The 25,557-nt window shown below is 46.4% G+C and overlaps 1 protein-coding gene across 1 annotated transcript in view; it reads left to right on the forward strand.

The window, feature by feature from the left end:
- Window positions 1-6,714: 6,714 nt before the first annotated feature.
- Adcy2 (adenylate cyclase 2) overlaps window positions 6,715-25,557 on the forward strand; it is a 325,945-nt gene continuing 307,102 nt past the window's right edge. Inside the window, exons 1-2 of the mRNA XM_057789671.1 lie at window positions 6,715-7,045; window positions 22,421-22,618. Of these exons, the coding sequence (XP_057645654.1) occupies window positions 6,824-7,045; window positions 22,421-22,618 (420 nt within the window). The 5' untranslated portion in view covers window positions 6,715-6,823. The remainder of the gene's footprint in view (window positions 7,046-22,420; window positions 22,619-25,557) is intronic.

Below are 25,557 nucleotides of genomic sequence, written 5' to 3' on the forward strand. Positions count from 1 at the left end.
GGATGCAAAGGCAGCCTATGTTTTGGTATTTAGTACGCTGGTAAAAGCACCACAAAAATGTACCTGGGTGTTTGAAATCTTCCACTTCATAGCAAATTTTCTTAATTTATAATCAGAAATCTACAACTCAATTTGTATGCACGGGTCATAATGTTGGAAATTGAGTTTTGAAATATATTGCTTTTGTTAAGAGTGCCAACAAGAACAAATCCAAAATGCAGCAACTCTAGCTAGCTGATTCTGAGCGTTGGAACTTGCCAGTCAGTGGCAGCAAAGGAAGGGTCTTTATGGGAGTGACTTGTTTCTACCTCTGCCTCTTTCCTGTCAAGTTCCTATCCTTCAGCCTCTCACTGGATGCTCCACAAGTCCTCTGAAGATGTACCAATATCTCTTGCAATTGTTTTTCCATGATGAGTTACCGGGGACTCACAGTACCAAATATCATTTTCTCTTGATAAAACTACCTCAAAGGGTCATTTCTTTAGATAGTCTCTTTCCACGAACACATTTATTGCACTCAAATCCCTTCTGGATCTGGCTTCAGATGCAATCTTACTCTTTGCTGGATTGGTCAGGTGGAATTCAGAGCAACAGGCATTGAGTCTTTCATGGGCATTTTGCCACTTCACGGCGGAAAGCATGGCGAGGTTTCTAAGCACGTGGTGAAGGACACTGTTTCATGGAGTAGCAACTGCACACATGTCCACCCAGGCCTGCAGCACAATTAATAAAAATACAGAGACAGAAATTCGGGTTCAACCTGAAGGTCAGAGAAGCAAAACAGCCAGCCGCTGGCTCTTACCTCTACCTCTGTCTGAAACAGCGATCCTGCCTCCAGGAATCTCAGAACGAGACTGTGTCTGAGAGCTGTGTCCTCCCATCTTATACTACTCTCTAGTTCTGGGATCAAGGACATGCACCACTATCCACCTGGCTTCTATGGCTAACTAGTGTGGCTACTGGGATTAAAGGTGTGTGTCACCACTGCCTGGTCTGTAAGGCTGATCAGTGAGGCTGTTTTATTATTTGATCTCCAGGCAAACTTTATTTATGAAAATACAAATGAAATATCACAGCACAGGCCCTGTAGGATCTGGCAGAACATAGCCTGATTATGGAGTCCTACAGCCACTCATTCACTGGGATATCGTTTAAGAAGTAGACTAACTTTTTCCTTCATTCACTCATCTACTCATCTGTACATCCACCCGTCTGTCTGTCCATCCGTCCATGCATCCATCCATCCATCTGTCCGTCCGTCCGTCCATCTGTCCGTCCATCTGCCCATCCATCCATCTGTCCAATCATTCATCCACTCACTGTGTGTTTTGTAAATTATGATCACAGGGACATGGCATTGGACAGAAGAAACAAAACCCTTCTATCCCTACTGAATTTACAATCTAATGGGGAAGGGCATTGAAACTGAAATAAGACATCTGTGTGCACAAAGTCAACTTGGCATACTGCTAATAACGTGTCTCTTTCCTAAAAGAAATATCTTAAAGTAAACAGCACTTATTAACAAACAGAAAAACTCAGCACACTCTTAAAATACAGTTTGACTTGTATTATCTTTAGTTTTTACATTGGGTATAGAAGAGTTTTCTTCTTGATTTAAAAAGGTGGGTTAAAGGTATTCATTTACTTAGCATAGTATAATGAAAACATATTATAATAAACAAACCAGTTTATTATTTCAAATGTAAATTAGCTAAAGCTTAGAGATTTTACATGATTTTTCCAGAGATGCACAGTTGATATCACAGGCAGAACAAAATCCAGTACTTTAAGAAAGTTATTGCCTGAGCACTGATGGGCTATTATCAGACAGTATGAAACAACAGTAGTGGTACGTTTGATTTATTTTCAAATTCAAAAATAAAGCCATGAATCAAACAGTGGGCAATGGTTTAAAACCATAACCTATGTTATCTGAATGGAACGAGAAATGGAATTGGACAGAAATACCCTTGAACAATGTCATAGCTGTACTTGTCACAGAGAGAATTTCTTGTTTCTCTTCAAATATTGTCCTTTAATCTTAGGGTATATCTAGGTTGCTCCCTAATGACTTTAAAGACATTCACGTCTAAGAACTGATGTGAAGGGTCATGTCCTCTACCACCCCTTGCCAAGGCTCAGGCCTTGGTTCTCAGCTGGAGGCAGCACTGGGCTCCTAAGTGTCTACACTTTTAGATGAGTTACTTTGCTGATCATTGCGACAAAATAACCAACAGAAGCAGCTTAAGAGGAGAGGGTTGGTGTTGGCTCTCAGTTCAAAGGCAGAGTCTATCATGGCTAGTGGGCCCTGGTCACACTGCATCCAGTCGGGAAGCAGAGAGATGAATGGTGACGATCACTTCAACTCCAGGTCTCCGCTTTATTCTTCCCAGGACCCCAGCTCAGGAAATGATACTGCCCCCTTCGATGAACTCATGTAGAAATGCTTTTTCAGTCATGCCTAGAGGTTTGTCTCCCAGGGGATTCTGGATCCTGGCAAACTCACAACCAATATTAATCGTAATAGAGCCCTAACTTCGTTGGCAAGTTAACTCATTAGTCCCTTTATATCCACCCCAACTCCTCCATCTCCATCTCTCCACTTCCACCCACCCCACCTCCCCCCACCTCCCACTTCCACCCCCCACCTCCACCTCCATCCACCCCCACCTCTACCCACCGCCCACCTCCATCCACCCTCACCTCTACCCACCGCCCACCTCCATCCACCCCCCACTTCCACTCATCTGTCATCAAGTGAGTTGCTTCACCTGTTCTTGCTATTTGACCATGCACAGAGCTAAGTGTCCATGAGCTGTGATCACTGAAGCCACGCCTCCAAATCCATCTTCCCCTGAAGATGTCTCAGCTATTTTCGCCCCATAACAAAGAAAATAGTCTGTTTAAATAAAAATGTAAATGTTAGCTGAGCATACAAAACATGTTTCGCGGTGATAATTAATCTGTTGGCATACCATCCGTTCTTTATTATATATATTTTAGAGGTGTATTTGCCAAAGAGAAACATACATGAGCAGGCAGGGAAGTGCTGTGCTCATCTTACCTGTATCCCTGGGTTGGTTGGCACGTGTCCACCTCTGCCCTTGGTAAAGCTTACTGACCTGTTTTTATTTAATCAATGAGGACACTGTGGACATTGGGAGGAGTATGACAGCACCCTTGTTGACTGAGCTAATCCAACTGAATCTGAACTAGGAACTAAGAAAGGGGTTACTTAAGTAAAACTCACTGTGTACAAACCTGTCCTGCCGTGTGATGACTTGGTTCTCAGTCAATGAGGTGGGGAACACGGTGCCTGAAGTCTGATCAGGGGGTAAGGGTGGAGTCTGGGCAGACAGGACCTTGTCTTCAGCCTGGCAACCCAGAGGTTCCACGTGCAGGAATACACGTGTTGGACACAGCCTGCTAGAGAACTGCTTTCTCATTTGCGGGACCAGCAGCAACATGAAAATGCAAGGCGCCTCTTTGAAAATAATTAGGAATTCAAGGTGATGCTAGCAGAAACTTATGCCAAGTACAGGAGGACCCCAGAGAGCCTGGCTGCTGGTCCTCCCTAGCAAGATAGAAGGCTGCCCTCTAGTGTTGCAGGGAAGGCGAAGTTTTCAATCCTGCTTTCCTTTCCCTCGGGCCCCCTTAGAGCCTCCATCGTTGATTTCTTTGTGCGTTTGGTCACAAATTGATGCAGGGTACATTTATGGGCAAGCCCCCTTGCTCCTCACGCCTGGCTGCTGTGCAGCAGCCTTGATACCTGAAGGCGTGGAAATGAACTAGAGGACTCCTCGGGGTCCCTTTAGTGTCACAAGCCTATATTTCATGTCTTGGCTTTCTACTCAAGGTTATTTTTCATTTTGTTTCTTGCTGTTTAGGGGTTATTTTTCCTCTGCTTTTTGTCTCCCTTACAAAATAAAACCCGTCGTGAACTTTGAAAAGATTCTTGGTTCCATGGATCCCCAAACACAGATAGAATAATAATCATTTTTTGATAGTTCACTTTTTTTTAGCATTGCATATAAAACACTGACAGAGGCTCTCATAAACAAGTGAGCACCCCAAACAAAACAAAAACAATGAACCCTGACGAAATTGCAGAGGAGGCTGACGCAGCCTCGGTTTTTATGGGGCACCCTTTCTAAGGCCTTGGTCTGTGTTGTCTCCACTGAAGCTGAGAGGAGAGAAGAGCAGGAATGCTGGCTTTTGTTCCTGGTTTCTCTGCACAGCTGTCTTTCTAGAGATGCTGCAAATCCCTCCAAGGGTCTCAGAATGGCAAGACTTTTTTTTTTTTTCTCCTCTGGGCATTCAGTGCAAGCCTGGTAGGTACAAAAAATTTTGTTTAACTAAGTGAATGTAGGTAACTAAAGATTTCCTAAGGCCCACGCAGAACCTTTCCAATTAAAATTTGCCTTTATTTTTACAAAATATTTTGAGATTATTTTAACAAAATCTCCTGAGTTATGGTTCCTTCGCATATATGTCCTGGACAGTGGGTATTAAAATGCCTTTTGCTGCTAGAGAAGAGAAAGGATCTAAGCATTTACTGTTCCCTCATAAGTCTTACAGCCCCCCACCCCCTATCCTTAGATCCCAGATTATCTTTTCTTCCTCCTTGTGTGGGTGAAGGAGGATGCTTCTTACTGCTCACGCTGAGGAAGTGTGAGCTGCAGAGGAGATGGGGAGCAGCGTGTTGCTAGCAGGGAGGACTGGAAATGCACAGTTCTGCACAACCCAGACAGTCCTGCACTGGGATGGTTTGCGGCCTCTCCATGCAGAATCTGCACAGACCACTCGGCAGTGTTTCCTGCAAGGGGATCCCCTGGTTATTAGGTTCTAGGCATTGGTGCTATTCGCTGCTGTAGCTTGCTTTCAGAATCTCTAAACACATGTAAAACCTGAGAATACAGTGTTCATGCTTCCTGGTTCAAAAGAAAAGGCCCAATCAGTCAGAGGGTTTGGGCCTGCAGGAAAGGCTGAGGCTGGGTCATGAAGGTGTGGTCAAGGGTGAGCTTTTGTTTAGCAGATCAGGGAGGCTCTGCAAACAAGTCTGCTTCCACTGTTAGGGCTCCCTTAGAGGCACTGAAAACGAACTACCAGGGAGAGAGGAGAGGTCTTCTTTGGCCACTGCTTCCTCCTTTTCTCTTCATGACACCAGTGACAGAAAAAGCACAGGACTGAGTGAGGAGGATGGCAGGAAGTCCTCCCAGGACTCCATGTCCCGGACTTCAACTCTACTGTTCCATTTACCCCATCCCTGCTCTCTGCAGAGGCTCCTACAGCTGTGTCTTCACCCTCTGCATCCAGCTGTCATGGACTGTTGTCAAAAATAAAATCGTGCGAATCCCTGGGTCTGAGTGTCCATGCAGAGCCCAGGTTCAGCACTGGCGAGTCTCATAATTCAGCTCCCCTGCCCATGCTGGTTTGCAGCTCAGATCGGCAGGCCACAGCCAGAGGAGATTCAGGGGTCTCAGGCAATGTAGTCCTGGGGTTGACCACCTACTGAGACAGGGGAATGGCTGGCTATTGATGCATTTTTGTGTTTTGAACTCCTTAGAAAGTGGCTTGGGGAAATGGGTTATGAGCATCTTTGAATCGAAGGAACCCTCTAGAAGGAGTCCTTCGAAGAGCAGTGATTAGATCTTGCATCAAGAAACTAGAGAGAGCGACAGTGGTGGGAAGTCTCAGGCACAAGGAGGCCGGCAACATGGCTTCCCCAGATGCCTGCAGAGCCTGCCCACAGATCTAGCTGGGTCTCCCGTGCCTCGGGCATATGGCCCCTCAAAGTAGCAAGTGGCATGGAGTGACTGAATCCCAGGCCAAGCATGCCTACACTGAGGCCCGCTCCTGCTCCTTGGTACAACGTCCGTGCCATCCCTGCTATACCACAGGGGTTATGGGGGACCCTGTGATACCCAGCACCAAGGTCCATGGGAAACTTCCAAAGTGTGAAGAGCGAAGGGCAGAGCACCAGTGAGGCCACCTACCTGAGGACCTCAAGGGTCTTTACTTACACGGTGTGACTGAGTTCTTGGGGGATGTTCTTTCAAGAGGACCCCCCACAAGTCCCTGCAGGGACCTAACCCCTGTTTTGCAAGGTACTTCAGAGAAAGAGAAAACTTGAAGCCACAGCCTGCTAAGTAGAGGCTCTAAAGAGGGGCGGTGGTCAGGCATTCGAGACCCCTCTCTATTGGTGCGTGGCAGCGCCCTTCCTGGCTGCCCTGTGAGATCATGGAGAGGCAGTGGGGACTCTGGAAGCCCCGAGGAGGTCGAGGGTAGCCCCAGGCTGTGCTCTGCTATAGTGGAGAGCTGGGCTAGAGCCCCACTCTGCCGGACTGAGGTCCAAAAAGGGAGAGGAGGGGGCTCCCCACTGTGTGGCCTGTGACGGGGCTGAGGGGAGAAAGAAGGACGCCCTGCGCAGCTTTCCCCAGAGCGCGGGGCCTGGCCGTCGGGGGAAGGTGGTGGGCGCGGGCCGGCGCCGCCCCTGCGCGGAGGCCCGTGCGCCGCGCGCGGGGTGGGGCGAGGCGGGCCGAGGGGCCGGGTGGCTCCCGCCCTCGCGCGCGGTGGCGGCGGCGGCAACGGCGGCGCCCGGGAGCTGCCCTGAGGCCGCCCCCGGCCCCCGCCCGCGCGTCAGCGCGCCCAGTCCGGGGCTCCGAGCTCCGCCCGCTCCCGAGGCCCCTGCTCACAGCTCCGGGCGGGCGAGCGGGCAGCCGGCGGGTCGCGGCGGCGCGGGGGCGGCGGGCGGTAGGCGACCGCAGAGCGGCGCTGCCCGGGCCGGGCGCGCACGGCGGGCGCTCAGCTAGCCGCCCCAATGTGGCAGGAGGCGATGCGGCGGCGCCGCTACCTGCGGGACCGCGCCGAGGCGGCGGCGGCGGCAGCGGCGGGCGGCGGCGAGGGGCTGCAGAGGTCCCGGGACTGGCTCTACGAGTCCTACTACTGCATGAGCCAGCAGCACCCGCTCATCGTCTTCCTGCTGCTCATCGTCATGGGCGCCTGCCTCGCCCTGCTAGCCGTCTTCTTCGCGCTTGGGCTGGTGAGTGGCCTCCCTGTGGCTCCCCGGGGACCTCGTTGGTGACCCTGTCCCGCCCCTGGCTGCTGTTCACCCGCTGCGTCCTGCCGGAGGCCGGCGTGGCTCGGGCGAGGGCTGTGGGCAAAGGAAAAGTTTCCTTGGAAGGCTTTGCCCAAAATAAAGTTGCCAGGGCGTGCTCCAGGTGAATGGGGCAGGGCGCTTGGGTTCAGCATCTCCGCGCCCGGTGGCCAACTCTGCGCGTTCTCCGGGCGCCGCTGCCCGCAGCAGAGGCGGTCCTCAGGCTTCCTTGGCGCGCCTGCTGCCTCCCATCCCGGTCCGTGGAACGGCCCCTGCTCTCTTTGAGTTGGGTCTGGGCATTATTTAACTCTTAAAATAAGCTGCCTTAGGAAAGCGGTTCACGACAGCAAAAATGAAAACTAGATAATGTTCTTTTTTGCTTTTGAGTCTGCCCGTGCTTAGCCCTGCAGAGAGAAAGTGATGGAGTGTTGAACAGATGCCCGTGGTTCATCCCCAGAGACTACAAGTGAGCTAAAATTTGGAGGGCCCCTAGCTGCTTTTTCCTTTCCAGAGAAAGGCACATCTTCCTTGAAGATGGTCTTTTCATCACGGGGGGCATTAACGCGGCCCAGAACGCTGATGTCAATTTTTTTCCCCTGGTTCATAATTTTCAGTCAGGAATCTTGGGTTGACTCCCTTGAGCCCTGAGAGGAAATCTGTCCATGGAGGTAACTTCCTCTTACCGCTTCTCTTCAGTGTGGTTCAAACTTTCCCCCCCTGCCCATGACTTGTGTGTTCAGACTATGTAGGAGGCCTGGATAGCCTCGCGAGTTGTGTGGTCAGTGGTTGATCTGGGGCCGTCTCCACTGAACGCTATTTCCCGAGCCCAGGGTGCAAGTCCATGCCTGTGTTCATCAGTCTCCCTGAACAAGACTAGCAGATTCAGCTCATGCTGTCTCAAGGGCACAGAAACTCTGTTAGGTCTTTGGCAATTTGTTTTAGACATCCTGAGCATTATGGTGTTCACATTATGAGTCGAGAGAAAAGTTTCCATCGTGGCTCAATCTTTTCAGTGCCCCCCACCCACCTGTGTGGGTCCTGTTTTCTGATTAAGTTCAGCGAGGTAAGGAGAGAAAATCCAACGTGGCAGGCCATGACGTCACTTGTCCTCTCCTGCAGCAGGCAAGGCAGGGAGCCCCTTTGAACCTAGCAGCCTAGGTGTGGGGGGAGGGCAGCCCCCAGCCCTGCCAGGTAACTGGAATTTGTTTCTTGTCGCTACTTACAAGACCAAAAAGAACTTAAGAGAGATTTGGGGTGGGGCGGGCGGGCTCACTGGCCCAGAGTCTCCAAAGACCTCCCTCATTCTCAGGCTGCTGCTGGCTGCAGGAAAACGCCACAGTTGTCCTTCGGAAACCTGTGTGTTCTTCCTCCGTGTTTCTGTTTGTGGGTCTCCTGAACCTGTAATTCAAATCCTCCTGGCTGATTCCTTTCTAAATGGGGAGGAGCAGGTGATGGCCTATTTATAGTGCCGTTAGTCTAGGGAAACATGTGTGAAGTTCTTGTTCCCCAGGCACACGACTTTGTTTTCCATGTTAGAATGGTCCAACTTAACCCTCCTTGAATTAGGTGCTTTTGAATGGGCCTATGAGAAATTCACGGGGGAAAGACTCGAGGCTCGCTTCTCTTAGTGGCCTTTCGAGAGTTCCTTTTATGCTCTGTTTTGCTTCGTTTAAATGTTGGAATACTGTCCTTTTAAAGTCTTTGAAACTTCCCTAGACATATACGATGTATTTAATCATATCTGACCCCCTTCCACGCCCACCTCTCCTGAGTTTATCTCCCTCCCTCCTTCAAATCTTTTAAAGAAACAACCCTGAGTCCTTAATGCTGCCCACATGTGCATGTCTGTGGGGTTGCCCACCAGTGCAGGGAAGCCTGGCAGTGGCCACCCCTCAAAGAAAAGCGACTCTGCTTCTTGTAGTAGCCATCAGCTGCCAGTAGCCCCTCAGCTAGAGGTAGGATCTCATGCTGTCTTAAAGGGCATTGTTACTTTTCCTTAATATGCCAGTGGTGTCCACGCTTGTCTTCATTCATTTAAAACATTTTAACCAGAGTGGGTGTTTTCCAGATCTTGGTTGTGACCCAGGCCAAGGTCCACATATGACATGAAATGGATTCTTTTTCCCAGTGTCCCCGGCTGGCTTCAGGCCTACTATGTAATTTTTAGTGTAAACTGCAGGCATGTTCCAGGGAGAATGCCTGGATCTGGTCCCAAGTTTACCTTCAGGTGGGCACTCTGTCTCTGGGATTCACTGAAGGGAGAAATGCCCAAGAGATGTGGGCACTGTCCTTCAAAACCACGTCAGAGGAGAACAGACTCCGAGAAGCCCAACTTCACAAAGACTTATTTCTACTTTGCTTCTAGAGAAATCATAGCCAGCATCTCCACTTTCAAAAAGGAAATTACCCATCCAGATAATCAAAGGTAGTTATGGTAGGAACGCCTCAGATGCAATAGGGTTGAGTTGGAGCTACGCTTCCAAAGGTAGAGATGCGTTCTTGTCTCAGACTGAGCAGACCATGACCTCTGGGAGGTCCACCTCGGGGATGGAACCGCCATTGTAGCTTTGGTTCTGCCGTCTCTCTGCCTTGGCACACTCTTTGGAATAGCTAAAACAGTAAAACAGATCTAGATTTTACTGCTTGAAATCTTGGATAGTTTCCTTCATTTCCATACATCTGCCTGGTTTTGATTTCTGTTAGTCCTTCATGAGTTCTTACAGTAACAAATGGGTGGGAGCGTTCTTAAACACAGCTCCTGTCTCCTAGTCTACGTGGGCCACACAATCATACCAGGAGAACCGAAGTGCATAGACAGCTTTTTGCTATTTACCATTGCCTTTATGTACATTGTTTTTTTTTGTTTTGTTTTGTTTTTGGTTTTTTTTTTTTTTTTTTTTGGTTTTTCGAGACAAGGTTTCTCTGTGGTTTTGGAGCCTGTCCTGGAACTAGCTCTTGTAGACCAGGCTGGCCTCGAACTCACAGAGATCCGCCTGCCTCTGCCTCCCAAGTGCTGGGATTAAAGGCGTGCGCCACCACTGCCCGGCAGTACATTGGTTTTGAATTTCTGTTCAGAAGGGTAAAGGGGGACTGGGGATGTACTCAGTGGGTAGAGTGCTTGCCTAGTATGGAAGCCCTGGGTTCCATCCACCACACCACATAGAATCATCGTGGTGTTACCTTCCTGGAATCCAGCACAGTAGACAGAAGGAAGAGTATCAGGAAATGCAAGGTCATTCTCACTCCAGTATGAGTTCTAGTGTAGTCTGGGCTACAAGAAACCTTGTATCGAGGTATGAATGAAAATAAATAAGAAGGGAAAAATGGCAACCTGTGCCTTGGTTCAGTTTTATCCTAACTGATACTGTTAACATTTTATGTCACTTAATTTTCATCTACCGTCAGTCTACGATTCTGCCACACTGACCACAGTGTTAAACAGACCTTTGCTGTATTTTCATTATCTTGGAAAAACAAATGCTAGCTTGAAACTTAACAGCCTTATGTAATTGATTGTTTTCTATCTAAAAGGCTAAAAACAAAACTGATGTCACACTTGCTAGTAACTATCCCAAGATGGGATAGTTTGTATTTCCACTTTCTATTGATACGGTAAACACTTTTTCTTTGCTCGCTATGGAAAGTTTCAATAAAAAGCTGATTTATGATTTTTTTTTTCCGGCATTGGTTTGTTGAGTGCCTACCAAGTGCCTCATGGATGGTTGTCAGGGCGACCCTGAAACAGAAAGCTTAGAACTAATGAGAGCAAACTAAGTTGTAAAGATTATCATGTCACTTTGAGCTTTAGAGTTGGCTCTCATTACTGAATGTATGAAAACCTCCTTTCAGAACAAAATCTTCTCATTGATTATGTCTGAGGTCTGCCAGCTTTCCTCAAAAAATTCCCTTCATTGTTAGAAAAGATTGACATAAATTTCGCTTGTCAAAGTACCAGATGCCTCTGGCCATGTTTGTTTTGATTAACATTTATGATTAGGAGTAGTCAATATTTGAATGGAAAAGTTATAGTCCCATAAATTGGAAGCAGTCAGATGTTTTAATAAAGTAGGTTTTGTAGCATGTCCTGAAGTAAGAACATGTACATTTATTAACTATACATACGTAGCATGTGCAGGTGAGCATATGGCCCACCGACCTGATCGCGCTGTGGTGAGCTAGCTTTGAGAAGCAGTAAGTGTAAGTCCTTTTCACCAATCCCTAGGTTTTCCCCACTTCAGGAAAATTTATCAGACAGGGTCTTTCATCTGCCTACAGCAAAGCATGTCCGTCTTTCAGAACGAACAGGCACAAGCATCTGTGTGGGAACCACATCTTGATGGTCCATTCTTTCAGCACCTGCTGCAGGTGGAAGGATCACTCACTTATGAGAAAGGCTGGAGTCTGGGAAATGCCCCACCTCTCTAAAGAACAGGAGTTTCAGTGTGTGCTTTATGTAGTTCCAGAATTCTAGAAGCATGGAACAGAGCATTTTCGTAAGCACCAGAGCAAAGTTGACTAAGGAGCCATCTTTTCAGGCGTTTCTAGCACTGCAGCGATGATTCCTTTGCAGGTGTTGGTGATTTGCAGCCAGCCAGTCACTAAGTCATTTCAGTTCCATTTTACCTGTGGCCAAAGAAAAACTCTTAATTTTGTGCATGAATGTGGTCACAATATAAAGAACTATGCAGGCACAAATTGAAATTGGAAGCATCCCATGGATATTGCCTTCTGGATTTAAAAATGACGGTAGAGAACTACCTTGACTGTACAACCTAACCATCTCAGTGCTTAAGAGGCAGGTGCAGGAGGACCAGAGTTCAAGGTCATGCTCAGATTGTTTTGAAATTTGAAGCCAGCCTGAGCTACAAAAGTACATGTCTGGGGTGTATGAGGAAAAGCATGACAGCATTTAAAATGGTTAAGAGCATCTCTCTGTCTTGGAATTTTGATTTCCTTCCTTTCTGTGTTCCAGCATCTGTGATCTGAGGTGGACTATTTACCACATTATGGTTCCCTTGTTCGTCAGATGAAATTGGGCCTGCCTCAGAAGGAGATGATCCAAATGGCCAACGGGCAGCTGGGAGATTGTTTGACAACACAAGATCCCCTGGAGATGCATTTTTGTTGTCCTGTTATCCAACTGGTAGTTGACTTGAGAGGACTTATTCAACACAGGAGCAAACTGGTGCCCGGGGGCTAAATGAACTTCTAAGTCATGTAGTGCAGAGATGGGGGTCAGATCCCAGGGCACTTGGCTTTCCCCAAGCAATGCTGTGGGAGAGCATTGCAGGTCTGGAATTTCCATCCCTGACTTTCATAGTTCCCTGGTAGACACCCCTCCTGCTGTGAACAGTCTCAGACTTGACTCTGTAATGGCTGCATCTTCTTCCCCTCTTTCGGTGATGAAGGGTGACAGAGATGCTTCCTCATCACTTATTCCTTGGGTTGGTGGCCTCAGTTATTTTCAGTACACTAACTCCTCCTAGGATTTGCCTCATCGCGCCGAGAATCCACTCATGGCATTCTGGTTGTCTGAGGATGTTCTGGCATAGCGGAATGGACCATGAGAGCCATTCCTTTGAGCTGTGGTTTCTTACTGGTATTTTGAAACCATGGAATCTATTGAAAAGTAACAATAGAGCTGAGATATTGTTCATTTAACAGCGTCCGGTGGTGGTCTTCGTGACAATCATATGTTTGACCTGTAACTGGTTTTGGCAGGTGTTCAGGCAGAATCTAGTAGAATCTTGGTCTATTAAAGATTGTTGACATCGAGGCAGTCACTTAACTTGCCCTATTTCTTATCTTCCTGAGCACCTGCCGAGGCTGCCACTGCGTTGGCGTCATCCCCAATGGTGCACCCCAAGTATCTCATGTCAACACACTGAACCCATCTCATCAGTTACTCTTTACTTCTGGGGGTAACTGGTCACTCTGGGCTCCTCAACCAAAGATGCCTGTCTAACTCTCATTCCCCTCCTTCCTCTGTTGTGTGTTTGCATTCAAGTTCCTGGAGAATCCAGCCCTTGCTGAACACCTCACCTTTATTGATTTTTGCTTCTGATGATTGAAATGCTCGTGAATTGTACCAAGCAGTTTAACCCTCACATTGCTGGAGAAGCTCAGATAGGTCTATCTATAGGCATGTTTTCTCTCCACCCATTGTGAGCTCTGTGGAGAAGGAAGTCACTGTCCTCCACGTCTGATACAGCGCTAAGTGGGCAGCAGCCTCCCCACGGCTGCGTTTCCCACCTGTGGCCACCAGTGGAAAGCAAAGCCTTGCTGGTCCACCTGCATCTGGTCCTCAGTGTCAGTAGATAACCCTTTCCAGTTAAACCATCTGTTCTTTCCTCCATTACTTCTGTAAAGTAAAATGAATAAATCCCCTGAGTAGGTAGGACAAGACAAGACATAAATATGCCTAAAGAAAGTGTGTCCTTGTCAGTACAGTTTCTATACCTCAAGAGGAGCTCCTTGGCAAAGGCTTGTGTTTGCGGACGTATTTCAGGATGAATACTGACATTTTTAAATGCTGGGTGTTGAAGAAGGACGCAAAAAAAAAAATCCCACACTAGTTCAGAATTGAGTGTAATAAAAAGTTATTTATTTAGGGGTAGACTCACAGATCACAGTCCTCTACTGGAATTTGTAGAGTAGGATGTGAAAGGCCAGGGATATGCTTCCATTTATATGATAAATGTGCATATAGCTGATTTTTTTAAGGAGGAAGTGTGGATACTTTAATGACAAGTCACATTTTGACAAAAGTTTAACATTCCCCAGCACAGAAATTCTTCTGAACTTGACATTCCTATCATCTTCTATACTTCTCAGTGCTTACCTTTGAGTAATTTTAAATAAAATTACCAAGAGTAATAAAGGAATGTTTACCCTGTGATAACACGGTATTAGACTAAGAAATATACACACATACCTGGTTGGCAAATCCCAGGTGCACTTGGGAGAGAGAAGCATTAGTGAGTCACCGCGTGTGTTTGTTTCCTTTGACAAAATTAGTCTTGTGCTAAATCAATGCCCCTTGTGTAAGGGCACAACAAAAGCCCACAGAAGGTACGGGAGGCAAGGCGAAGAAGTGCCTTGGAGCGGCCTCGCTGGCATTTGACAAAAATTTCCTTCTGTGCCTTTCCACTTCCCTACCCTTTACTCCCCTAAGTTTTTCTTTGGTCCACTTTTTTCTTTCCAAACCCAGGATCTGGTGAGGATCGTGGACACAGAAGCAAATGTCAGGGACCTGGAAAACCACTATGAGATGACTGAGCAGCAAGGTCTTAGCGTTGCCCAGAACTCTAGGGTGAAACTGTGCTGAAGGTGAAGGAAGGTGCACGGGAGAGAAAGAAGAGACAAGGATGCATACACGCATACATGCATGCACACAAACTTACACACACACACATACACACACAGAGAAAGAGAGAGAGAGAGAGATTGATCAGAGTCTTGATCATTAGAGAGTCTTAAGACAAACTCTGTTTCAACCCAGTCAAAAAGCTAGTGATTAAAATCATTAGGGACATTGAGATATATGGAGTGAACACTGTCTTAGAGTTGAAACACACAGGAATACAGACACAAAGATCCTTTGTTTGTTTGTTTGTTTGTTTGTTTTGTTGTTGAGACAGGCTCTTACCAGGCAGCTCTAGGTGTCCTAACAGTGTAGACCTGTAGACCAGGCTGGCCTTGAACTCACAGAGATCTGCGTGCTTCTGCCTCCCAAAGGCGCTTGTAGAGAAGTTAGTGGACAACATGGATGAAGCTTTCTGCGTACACCCTTCACTGTCCTTCATCCCTGTCAGGGTTGGACGTCACAGCTACGAGATGGGGCTCAAAGGCACCAGAGACCTGATTGTCGTATGTGGCACATGTATGCTAGTGTGTACAGTGTGTGTTTTAGTTTCCTGTGTTGTTTTAAAAGAATAAGGTGCAGCATTTAAGATCCCAAGATAATAGTTTTCTGTAAACATTTAAAATGAAAGAAAATTTTAGGCTGGTCTGTTAGCAGAACCATTAAAGAGCTACGGAAACGATGAACTCACTGATATGATCAGCTGAGTACCGATGGCATGGATGATGGGATGTGGACATAGCTCAGACACAGGATGAGCCTCACGGTTAATCAGTCCCCGTGATGGGCAGCAGTTGATTCAGACATAACCGCCGTGCACTTTGGAATTGGGAGTGGGTGCAGAGTGGGATTAATCATTCGATTAGCTTGATGAATCTTCCCTTCCTGAGCACAGTCCTCCTTGATTTACATCTGGATTACTGGCTTACTCATATGAAAATAAACAGCCACTAATCCAGGATGGGCTACATCTGCCCAGCGATTTATTTCTGTGTCTGTGCTCCATCTCATTCCCCGTCTCCCTCCAAGTGTAAGCATCACGTGGAATTGTACTTGTCTTCTTTAAGCTTTCATTTTTGTCCACTTTATCACGCACACGCACGTACATACACATTGTGCATTTACAGCCAGTCCCTGGTCTAATGATTCTTCAATGTAAGACTCTTCAAATTAGGAATAGTGTGAAAATGATATCCACTCAGTAGACACTGTACCTGCACATTTGACTCAGACTCGTTCCTTACTTTAGAGCCGTGCAGCCCAGTCCTCTCTTGCAATGCTGGACAGCAGTGGCAAACCCCCTTCTTTGTTAGACTATCAGGAAGGAAAGCCTCCCAGGCTTCAGAACCCCGGTGCTGAGCTGAGCTGCTTTCTAGCTTAGATATTCTGAATACATTTTAAGCTTACCGTATTTTTGTTTATGGCGGGGTTCTTGGGGGCATATCTGAAGCCGAGAAGCAGATCTACAGATGTGCACTGTAAGGTGCATATCCACAGACACATTGTCCTTTTGGTAGCAAATCAACTTTTACTGGTGAACTCTAGTTTTTCTTCACATACCTCCCATGTGTTTACAATCCCACAGGTGGGTGTTCTGTTTGAGACTGTCCTGTACCAAGGGTTAAGTTTTCTTGTTTCACCATTGGTTTTAATTGTCAACTTTGCCCAATTTAAAATTACCTGGGAAGACTATGTCCATGAAGGACGTCCAGTTCAGGCTGGCCTGTGGGCATGTCTGTGTGTGGCTGTCTTGACCACTTTAATTGAGCATACCTAGTCCACTGTGGGCAGCACCATTCCTTGAGTTTCGGTCCTGGACTGTGCACTCTTAGAGAAGGGCTGAGAATTAGTAAGAATTACCTATGTGTTCACTGTCACTCTACTCTTGAATGCCCGTGATCTGACCAGCTGTCTCACGGCTGTGGTGGATGAGCTGGCATGTTGAGCCAAACAGACCCCTTCTCCTCTAATTGCTTTTGCCCAGGGTATTTTACCATAGCAATGGAAAGGAAGCGAGAACAATTGGTGAAAGTTACTATGTGTTGAAATTAAACTAATCCCTCCCAAGTGTTGGGACTGCAAGTGTGTACCATCAAGGAAGGGAATTTTTGTGCCAAGACTCATGACAAAACCACAGCAGAGGCAATGTGGAATTATTGGCGGCTCTAATTGCTAACATAGACGACCTACCCGAACCCTCATATTTAGTATGTTCCTTCAAGAAGATAGCAGCCCCCTCCCCAGGAATATTCCACCCATTGACAGCATCAGATTCAGAATCCAGTGTATTCAGCAAAGGGCATTCATGTGCCCAAAGGAAGTGTGGAAGTCATTCCCTGTGTCTGGTTTTCCTTCTCTTGGTCTGAATGTCTGTAGGCTGAAAAGGCATATTGTTGACTCTTTAGCAACACTTCATATACAGAAAACAGCCACGTTAATACCACCGACCCACCACTGCACCAGGAGAACAATCCAAACTGAAAGGGTTTACTAGTGATATACTCTGTAAAAAAATAAAATAAAATAAAGTGTTGTGTTTGTGTCTGTGTCTGTGTTGTCTGCTTGTGTGTCTGCATATCATGTGTGTTTGCCTGGTGCCTCCAGAGGCCAGAAGAAGGTGCTGGATTCCCTGGAATTCGAGTTACAGATTGTTATGAGCCACCGTGTGTGGTGGGAATTGAACCCAGTTCCAAGGGAAGAGTAACAAATGCTCTTCACCTGAGCCATCTTTCCAGCACCCCCGGGCTCACCCTTTTAGTTGTACCTTAACCCTGACCCACCCTTACTCAGTCATATTCAGTCAAAGATTGTGTGACAGACAACATTTCGCGGTAGTGGGCATCTCAGATTGCATGGTGACATTGTCATGCCCGGTAGCTGTTGGTTTTCTTCCCTAGCAACTGCTTCTCAAAGGGAGAATAATTTTTTATTAGGTTTTAACAATTACCGAGGAGCCATCGTTAGAGACAAAGAAAGAGCCCCCAATGAGATGAATGTAAAGCTCAGCACCAGACATTGGGAAACACTGTCCACCCACAGGTACTCCAGCTAAAAATATTTGGTGAGGATTCATGGATACACTTTCGCCTCCCAGACTCCTCTTTGGCTCAGTTCTAGCAAAGAACCATAGAATTCCAGAGATTCTGGGTAATGTGATTCCCTGCAACACCAAACCCACACCATAACAAACCACCCCAGCTCTAGGGCTTCTCCGTCGTCCTCCCTGGCACTGTCACTGCTTGCCATGACACTGATAGACCACTTCCACAGTCTTTCAATTCAGTTTAGGGTTTTTTCTTCAATCAAAGGGTATTTCATTGTTGACCTGCACACGTGAGATGAGCTTTAATGTGCTTCCTATGTGCTTTTGCGTGCATTTCTAATTTGCATTCTGCCATGATCAAAAAGCATGGGTCCATAGGAATACTTCACAGTTTTTATATTTTCAGCAAGTTGCCTGATACATCATGACTCTGTGTGCTAGTGATTGGATCCAGGGCATCCCATCAGCGAGGCCCGTGCTCTACCATTGACCCACACTCCCTGCACAGTGTGGAGATGCTCTGAACGTCCATGAGCACTGGGAAAGAATGCTGTCCTCCCTTGATGTTTTAATTAAGTCAGGCTTCCCTCTTAAGTTTGCTGCTTATGTCGCTTGCTGGATTTTGCTTTTGTCTTGCTTGCTTGCTCCGTTGATAGCTTGAGGGAGGTCCTTGAGCTTTCTGTTCTGAGGAGACTCATTTACTTTTATCTTTAGTCCATTTTTTGCCTTATACACTTTGAGGGTCATTAGCTTTGTATATATTTAAGATGGTCACAATTATATATTTGTTTTATATTCTGAGTTAAAATATAACCATAGATAGGAGTGGAAGTGGTTTTTTTCTTCCTATTACATATGCACACGCCAATAGGTGTCTCCAGACCCACACCTCTATCAGATGAAGAGCCTAACTAGGCGCAGGTTCTCACCCTCACTCGGGTGCTGCCGTGTTGTGCTGAACACCCAGAGCCACGGAGTCCGCAGCAGGGTGCGGAGATGAAGGTGACTGGGCCGCTCAGCCGCTTACACTGCAGGAGACAATGCAGATGCATTTCTGCTGTGAGGATGGCTTCAAAGCACTTCGGGAGAGTATTTTTAATAGAGCAGTATTGCTATACATTAGGGCATCTGTTGCCATCTCAGTGAAAAGCAGCACTTTTTACAGGAAGGAAAAAGACAGGTGCACCTGGAAGACAAATGATGGAAGCAGATAAACTGCTGCTCTGCAGCGTGGCCTCGGAGAGACACGGGATGAATAAAAGTGATGGGTGTTTAATAGTCCTAGCAATTAGAACCCATACACGATTGCTAGAAAATGCATCAAAAATGAAGGACAGAATTTTCAAAGAGAGTGATAGGAGCCCATTATCGTTATGGTAGATAATACCTCATGGAAAGTTTCCTTTGTGGGAGGCATTTTAGTACACCCCATTTTCTGTGCGTTATATCCCCCCCTCTTTACCTTTTAAAGGGTATTTTAGTACTGCTAAAGGCATTTAATTTAGTACATTTTATTTCATTTGGGGTGTGTGGTAACTTTTACACTAAAGGAGGAGAGGGAGTGAAATATAAAAATAATTTAGGTAGATGATGCTCTAATGTTTTCATTTCTGCATTAGAAGCGACTGGTTCTCTTCTGTTGCGGAGTTTAGAATCTCATCTTGCATAGAACGTAGCCATGGGGGTAACTCCATGGCTTCCTTGTCATCCATTGGGAATGGTGTGGGCAAAGGGAGCAATGCAGTTTCAGTCTGAGGGAATTCCTTGACTTCATTTACTTAACCTTAAGAAAAATGCATGATGCGCTGGGCGAGACCTGGGGAAGAATGTAGTTTCTAAGCTTTTACATACTCTATGAATGCTCCTCTCTGTCTTCCTGGACACAGTATAAAGGGTTCTATTTTGCGGAGAAGTCTCTGTCAAACCTCACTGGGAGCTGGTGCTCGTCAGCAGATGCAGAAGAAGTGGACGGCTGTCCTCTTCCTCTTTTTCAGTGGGTTCAGGCTTGGCCAAGAGTCATGTCCCCAGCTCCATGAGCAGCAGCTGACTGCCCAGTACTGTGGGCCGTGTGGGGCCTCAGCTCCCTACCGGGCAGGTCTCTCTGTGCAAAGGTGTGGCTGTCTGCTAGTGTGCACAATGTTTCTGGTAATGTCACCCAGCTAGTGAGCAAAAGTATACTCCACCACCAGCATCCCACCGTGGCTCAGGGGCCCACCTCCGTAAAAAATGAAGTGTGCACTGAGTGATGATACACATTAGCTCTGAAGACCACACACACACACACACACACACACATTTTACACCTCTGAATGGAACATCTGTATAATTCTCCTCCACCCAAGACTCAGGGATCATGGCAAAAGGAAGGGGACAAGAACCATAGGCAATAGATGATCACAAAGAAATGCTATTTTTCTGGACATAGTAGAGTGATTGCGCACACAAATTAACAGCCGAGCTGGCATGCACGTGGCTGGGCGCAGGTCACGTAAATTCTAGCACGAAGAGGAGAGGTGAGCACCAAATCCTAACCTGAGCTAATGAGCTACTTGGCAGTTGATGGCTTCTGGGAGAGGAAGAGTCAGTTTTGTTTAAGGGTGTGGTCCCTGGTGGGTTGACCTCCCTCCAGCGAAGGCCACATATCCAGTAGTACGTGTCCAGAATAAACTGTACATGATGGAGTAAAAAAAAAAAAATGGATGCAGAGTTGGGTGTTGAAAGAAAGGGGGATGGTACTGGCGAGAATTGGGGTGGGGCTGAATATAAACAATGTGCGCTGTACAGAAGTCTCAAAGAACTAAGAAAAACGAGAAAACCGCCTTCTTTATAATTTTAAGAGACATTAAAATATCGTGTGGAGAGCTAAAGGGTTGTGCAACCCAGCTACTTGGCCACCGAAAGCAAGTTACATCTAGTGTTCAGACCCTGAAAACAAGCAATAAAACGCGAGAGAATATAGAGACTTAATGTTTACATTTTATGCAGTAGCATAGTATTATAGCCAAGTAGGATGGCAAAAGACTCCCCAGGAGTCGCTGGGAAAGCTCCTGCGGACCCCTATTCTGGCCTGGCTCCCTGAAGGGGCACTGCTGTGTCGACAGTTCCCACAGCTCCTGGCCTTCATCTTCCAGCTCTGCATCTGCTAGGCGGTGAGGTGAATACTGCCCCTTCACTGCATTCAGGAAAGAAACGGAAGCGTGTTCTGGAAAAATAGCCTTCGGGCTATTGTGTGGTTAGTTGTTCTTCACCGGTGTGGTTAAGTCCGTTGTGAGAGGATTAATATAAAGTTAGTTTTTTGGCCCCATGTGTGAAACAGGCATATCCCAGTGGGTCCTGAGCATGTTAGTGCTTAATATCCGAGGGCTTGGCTCTCATAGCCCACAGGTTGTTCATCACCCTTTGCAGGGACTGTCATGGTGTCTGAGGGTGAAAGCAGTAACTTTGACTTGATTGTGGGTGGAGAGATGAGTGGGCCAGAGGGTGAGATCATCTCATGGTTTAGCTAGTTTTTGTCAGGTCTTGAAACACTGGTTCTTCTGGCCTGTCCAAAGACACACCTTTTAACTTCTGCAAGAGGGCTGAGCCCCCATGGCACATACCTGCAGTGGATCCTTGGGCTGGACTCCTGCTCTCCTGCTCTCTACATGAAATGGAGGTGTGAAGCTGCCAACGGGACAGCAAGGCTGTGTGCCCCACATCACCTTAGGCATCCTCAGGCCGCAGAAGACCTCACTTTACTGTTCCTTCACCAGCCTCCTTACGGCCCTGGCCATGTGGAGAGTTTTGACTAAACCTCCATTTCATGTGATTGTATTTGTAGACCCTTGGGTGAGGGTTAAAGACATTTATATTCTGTCCCCTAGTAAGTGTTACTCATAGCAGAACTCCAGTTCAAGGTGGCCAATCTTAGTCCTTTCAGGTATAATTGAAGAAAACATGATGTCTATGGTACAGTACTGATCTTCTATACAAATTAAATAAGAGAGAGAGAGAGTAGAGAGAGAGAGCGAGCGAGAGACCAAGTGGTGGTTTCGCACGCCTTTGATCCCAGCACTCACCCAGGGAGGAGAGGCGGGCAGATCTTTGTGAGTTTGACACCAGCCTGGTCTACAGAGTGACAATCAGAGCTACACAGAGAAACCTTGTTTTGGAAAAAAAAATAGAGAAAAGAAATGGAGACAAAATAAGTACTGGTATATAAACATGAATTTGGGAAGTGGTACCGGGTAGAAGCTAATAATAGGTAAATGGTAATAGGTGCATGGGCACTTCCTTTCCACCTAGTGGGACCGAGAGAGGGAGGCAGTCGCGGCAGCTGTGGGCACTCTCTTATGTTCTTCCCGTCCACAGACTTCTATATTTAACACGCTCTGTTCCTTCATTAGTAACCTGTGATCCCTTTAGGACAATAATTGGCATGAATTAAAATAAAAGCTAATCGTTGTAGACATGGAAGTAGTCCAAATGCGTTTCTTTTTTTAAAAAAAATAAAACATTTCAAATCCATTTGGTGACTTAATTTCCTGAGCCCATGGTATTTATGATCCTCTAATTCAGGCAGTGAAGCTGATGGCCTTAATTTCTCCGGGCGTTAATGGGTTCTTACATTCATTTGCTTTTCTTGAAGTCACTTCTGCATAAAATATATTTCTCCATTTTTCTGGAAAATGTAAGTGTGAGTGTCTGGCTATTTCATCTTCTTTAAGTAGCCCCCATTGCATGATCTGTTTTGAAAACCATGGTTATTCAACATAGAACTTGGAAACTTTTTGAAACTTTGAAGTGTCCTACTTTTGAAATGGTTCTCAGCCCCACACGGTTTGGTGCTGATTGCCGTTGGTGATGTTTTCTCATAAGTCACTGTCACTTGGTTTCCTAACGGCAGCTTCTCACTCTTTTCTGTTTCTCTCCCCAGGAAGTGGAAGACCACGTGGCATTTTTAATAACGGTTCCCACTGCCCTGGCAATTTTCTTTGCCATATTCATCCTTGTCTGCATCGAGTCTGTGTTCAAGAAGCTGCTCCGTGTGTTCTCGATGGTGATCTGGATATGTCTGGTTGCCATGGGTTACCTGTTCATGTGCTTTGGAGGCACCGTGTCTGCCTGGGACCAGGTAAGGACTTGGCGTACGTCTGTGGATTCCAACTCTGTGCCTTGATTCAAGCCTTACTTGGTCACGTAGCCTTCGTCTTAGGCTCTGGAAGACATGACTGAGGAAGGTTTAAAAATATGTCTATCTTTTAATTGACAAATAATAGTTGTATATTATGGATAGTAATGTGACACTTTGAGTTATATGTGGTGTAAGGTGATAGAGTCAGGTGATCAAGATATCAAACACCTGACTGAATTACTCTTTCTGAAATGAGAATGTTTAAAATCTACTCTTTACAACCCTTTTATAGTTTTTTGGGACAGGGTTTCTCTGTGTAGTTGAGCATCTGTCCTGGAACTTTGTAGACCAGGCTGACCTTGAACTCAGAGATCCTCCTGCCTCTGTCCCCCAAGTGCTGGGATAAAAGGTGTGTGTCACCACTGCCTGGCCTTAACAACCTTTTTTGAGATAGGACCTCACTATGTAGCCATAGTTGGCTTAGAACTTGCTACATGGACCAGGATAGCCTCAATTTCACAGATCCCTCTGCCTCTGACTCCAAGTTTGGTGATGAAAGGCTTGCACCACCACACCTGGCTCTTTTTAGCAATTTTGAAATATCTAATCTATTATTATCGACTGAAGTCAGCATAGTGAGCAATAAATCACCAAATCTCATTCTTCCTGTCGAGTTGAAAGTGAAATAAGCCAGACACAGAGGAGAAAGTCCTTTGAAATATCTATGGAGAGGTGCTTAGTAGGTCATGGAGGTGCAGCTGGAATCCATCAATCCTGCTGGCAGCAGCACTGGTCTTTTGTTTGGATAATGGAGCCACAGCTAGGTGTAGTCTAGAGTTTAGTCCCATCACTTAGTGTGCCCTGGCTCTCCAAGACTGGCTAACACATGCGTTCCTCCTCAGTTACACTTACTTGTATGTAAAGACAGACTCCAGTCACACTGCTTTTCTACCAACACGATCATATCCTGTGAGTAAGCTTGCTTCCTATTCCTGTTGCAAGCGCATGCCCACTTTGTTCTCACTGGGGCTCTTGAATCTGCCGTGTTTGGATGATGCCATGACTTAGCAGTATGGTCCAGCCTGTGATGTTACTCAGTGCTCCTGCCTTGTGAGTGGATCCTCTCTTGCAGCTGCCCAATGGCTTGGTTGAATGATGTGTCATGTAGGGAAAAGGTCTGGGTGAGGAGAGTTAGACAAGAGGCCAGCTTAGTTTTCGTCAATTAAAACCCAAGCAATGAGAGATTCAGCAACCCAGAGGCCCCTCACAGGGGACGGAGGAGCAGGGTCCACAGACAGACTGGAGACGAGAAAAAAAGAGCAGCAGAGGCTGGTGGAGACCTGATGGGAATGGCTGGAACACGTCCACTGGACAGAGGATTCTTAGCGTGACCTGACTGAGCCCCAAGTCAGGCATGCTAAGGATCTGCCAGTCTATGCTCATGTGACCAATACCAAACTGTCACTGTCCTTGGTGGCACTTTCTGCTGCAGAAGTAAGGCAGGGCGGAGTGACTTCAAGTTTGTCTTGCTCTAAAATGACACAGTCATAGTGGACACTGGAAACAGTGGGTGACTTCACCTCCTCCTCTTCATCGATTGCCCTCATGCTACTTAGAGGACTTGGTGTACCCCTCTGTGTCCTACCTGGCAACCTCCTTGTCCTCCACTGCTGTCCTTGTTCTGCATACCTGAGACCAGGTGTGCCAGACCACCCGTCTTCATGTTCGTCCTCAGCTAATGTCAGCTTGAGGGCCGACAGTGACACCTAGGTGCTTGATGGCGTGCACCTAGTATCTCCTGGACGTTCTCCTGCATTGGAAGCAGTTACTCACTGTCTTTTCCATTTCAGTACAAACATCAGAATCAGTTTGTCATAGTCATGGAAAATCCAACTGGTGTCTGGCGTTATAGTTTATTAGATTGTTGGCATTTTGCTTTGTGTGAGATTTAAAGCTAAAGAATTTAATGGGGGAGGACATTAAATAAAAAAAGAACACTGGGAAATTTTGGTAGACCCTTCCCTGTCTGAAATGGTGGTGTCTCTCCAAAAGTCTGATGCTTTTTTTTATGTGCTTCTAGGACTTCTCCTTCTTCATAAAATTAGCAAATTTTTGTTTTTGTTGTTTTATAAAAGGAGTTTTGAATTACCTTTCTCCTGCCCATTTTGGCATGTCTGTTGTTGTCCTTGCTCAGCTCATCATATACATGCAACTAACACTATGCAGACTGAGCAGGTCATTATTATTATATATTAGTGATATATATGTCTATACACATGCTTCTAACTGCCAGTAATGAAAACAGAGGCCATGGACTTGAAAAAGAGCAAGAAAGGAAATATAGGAGGGTTTGGAAGGAGGAAGGGGAATGGAGAAATAATCTATAATTTCAAAAAGTATAGAATGAATAAAATTATATGTCAGTATAATAAAGTAAAATGGGTTACTCAAACTTTAAAAAGTTACTCTACCTAATTGTTAATTTTGATGAGATGTTGGTTCTTTTCCTTTTTTCTGTTCTGCACACAGCAGTCTCAGAAGAGCTTTTGCTGCTTCTTTGCCTCGGGGTTTCGGTTTATTTATATACACAGTGTTGTCATCTGCTGCTGACAAAAATTGCCATTTTCCCTTTCAAATCCTTGATTCACTCACTCTTACACAGCACACTAATTTCTTAGCTGGGACATGCGCCATAAGGGGTAATCAGAGCCCACCGGTGGCATCAAACCCGTCTCTTCCTAAGACACCTCAGATTCATGAGTAGCTTTGTGATTATTCCTAATAACAGAAGTATTTAATCAGGAAGGAGTCTCCCATCTGTCAGGAAGTTCTTCAGTGAGCAGCCTTCCCCATCTCTGTACCACACTCCGCCAGTCACCTCTGACGTTTTCCCTGGATTTCCTGTGGCACCCACTTCGTAATAGCTCTCTTTCGTGGTG

Source organism: Chionomys nivalis, chromosome 15 (genome assembly GCF_950005125.1).
Source record: "Chionomys nivalis chromosome 15, mChiNiv1.1, whole genome shotgun sequence".
NCBI classification, from domain to species: Eukaryota; Metazoa; Chordata; class Mammalia; order Rodentia; family Cricetidae; genus Chionomys; species Chionomys nivalis.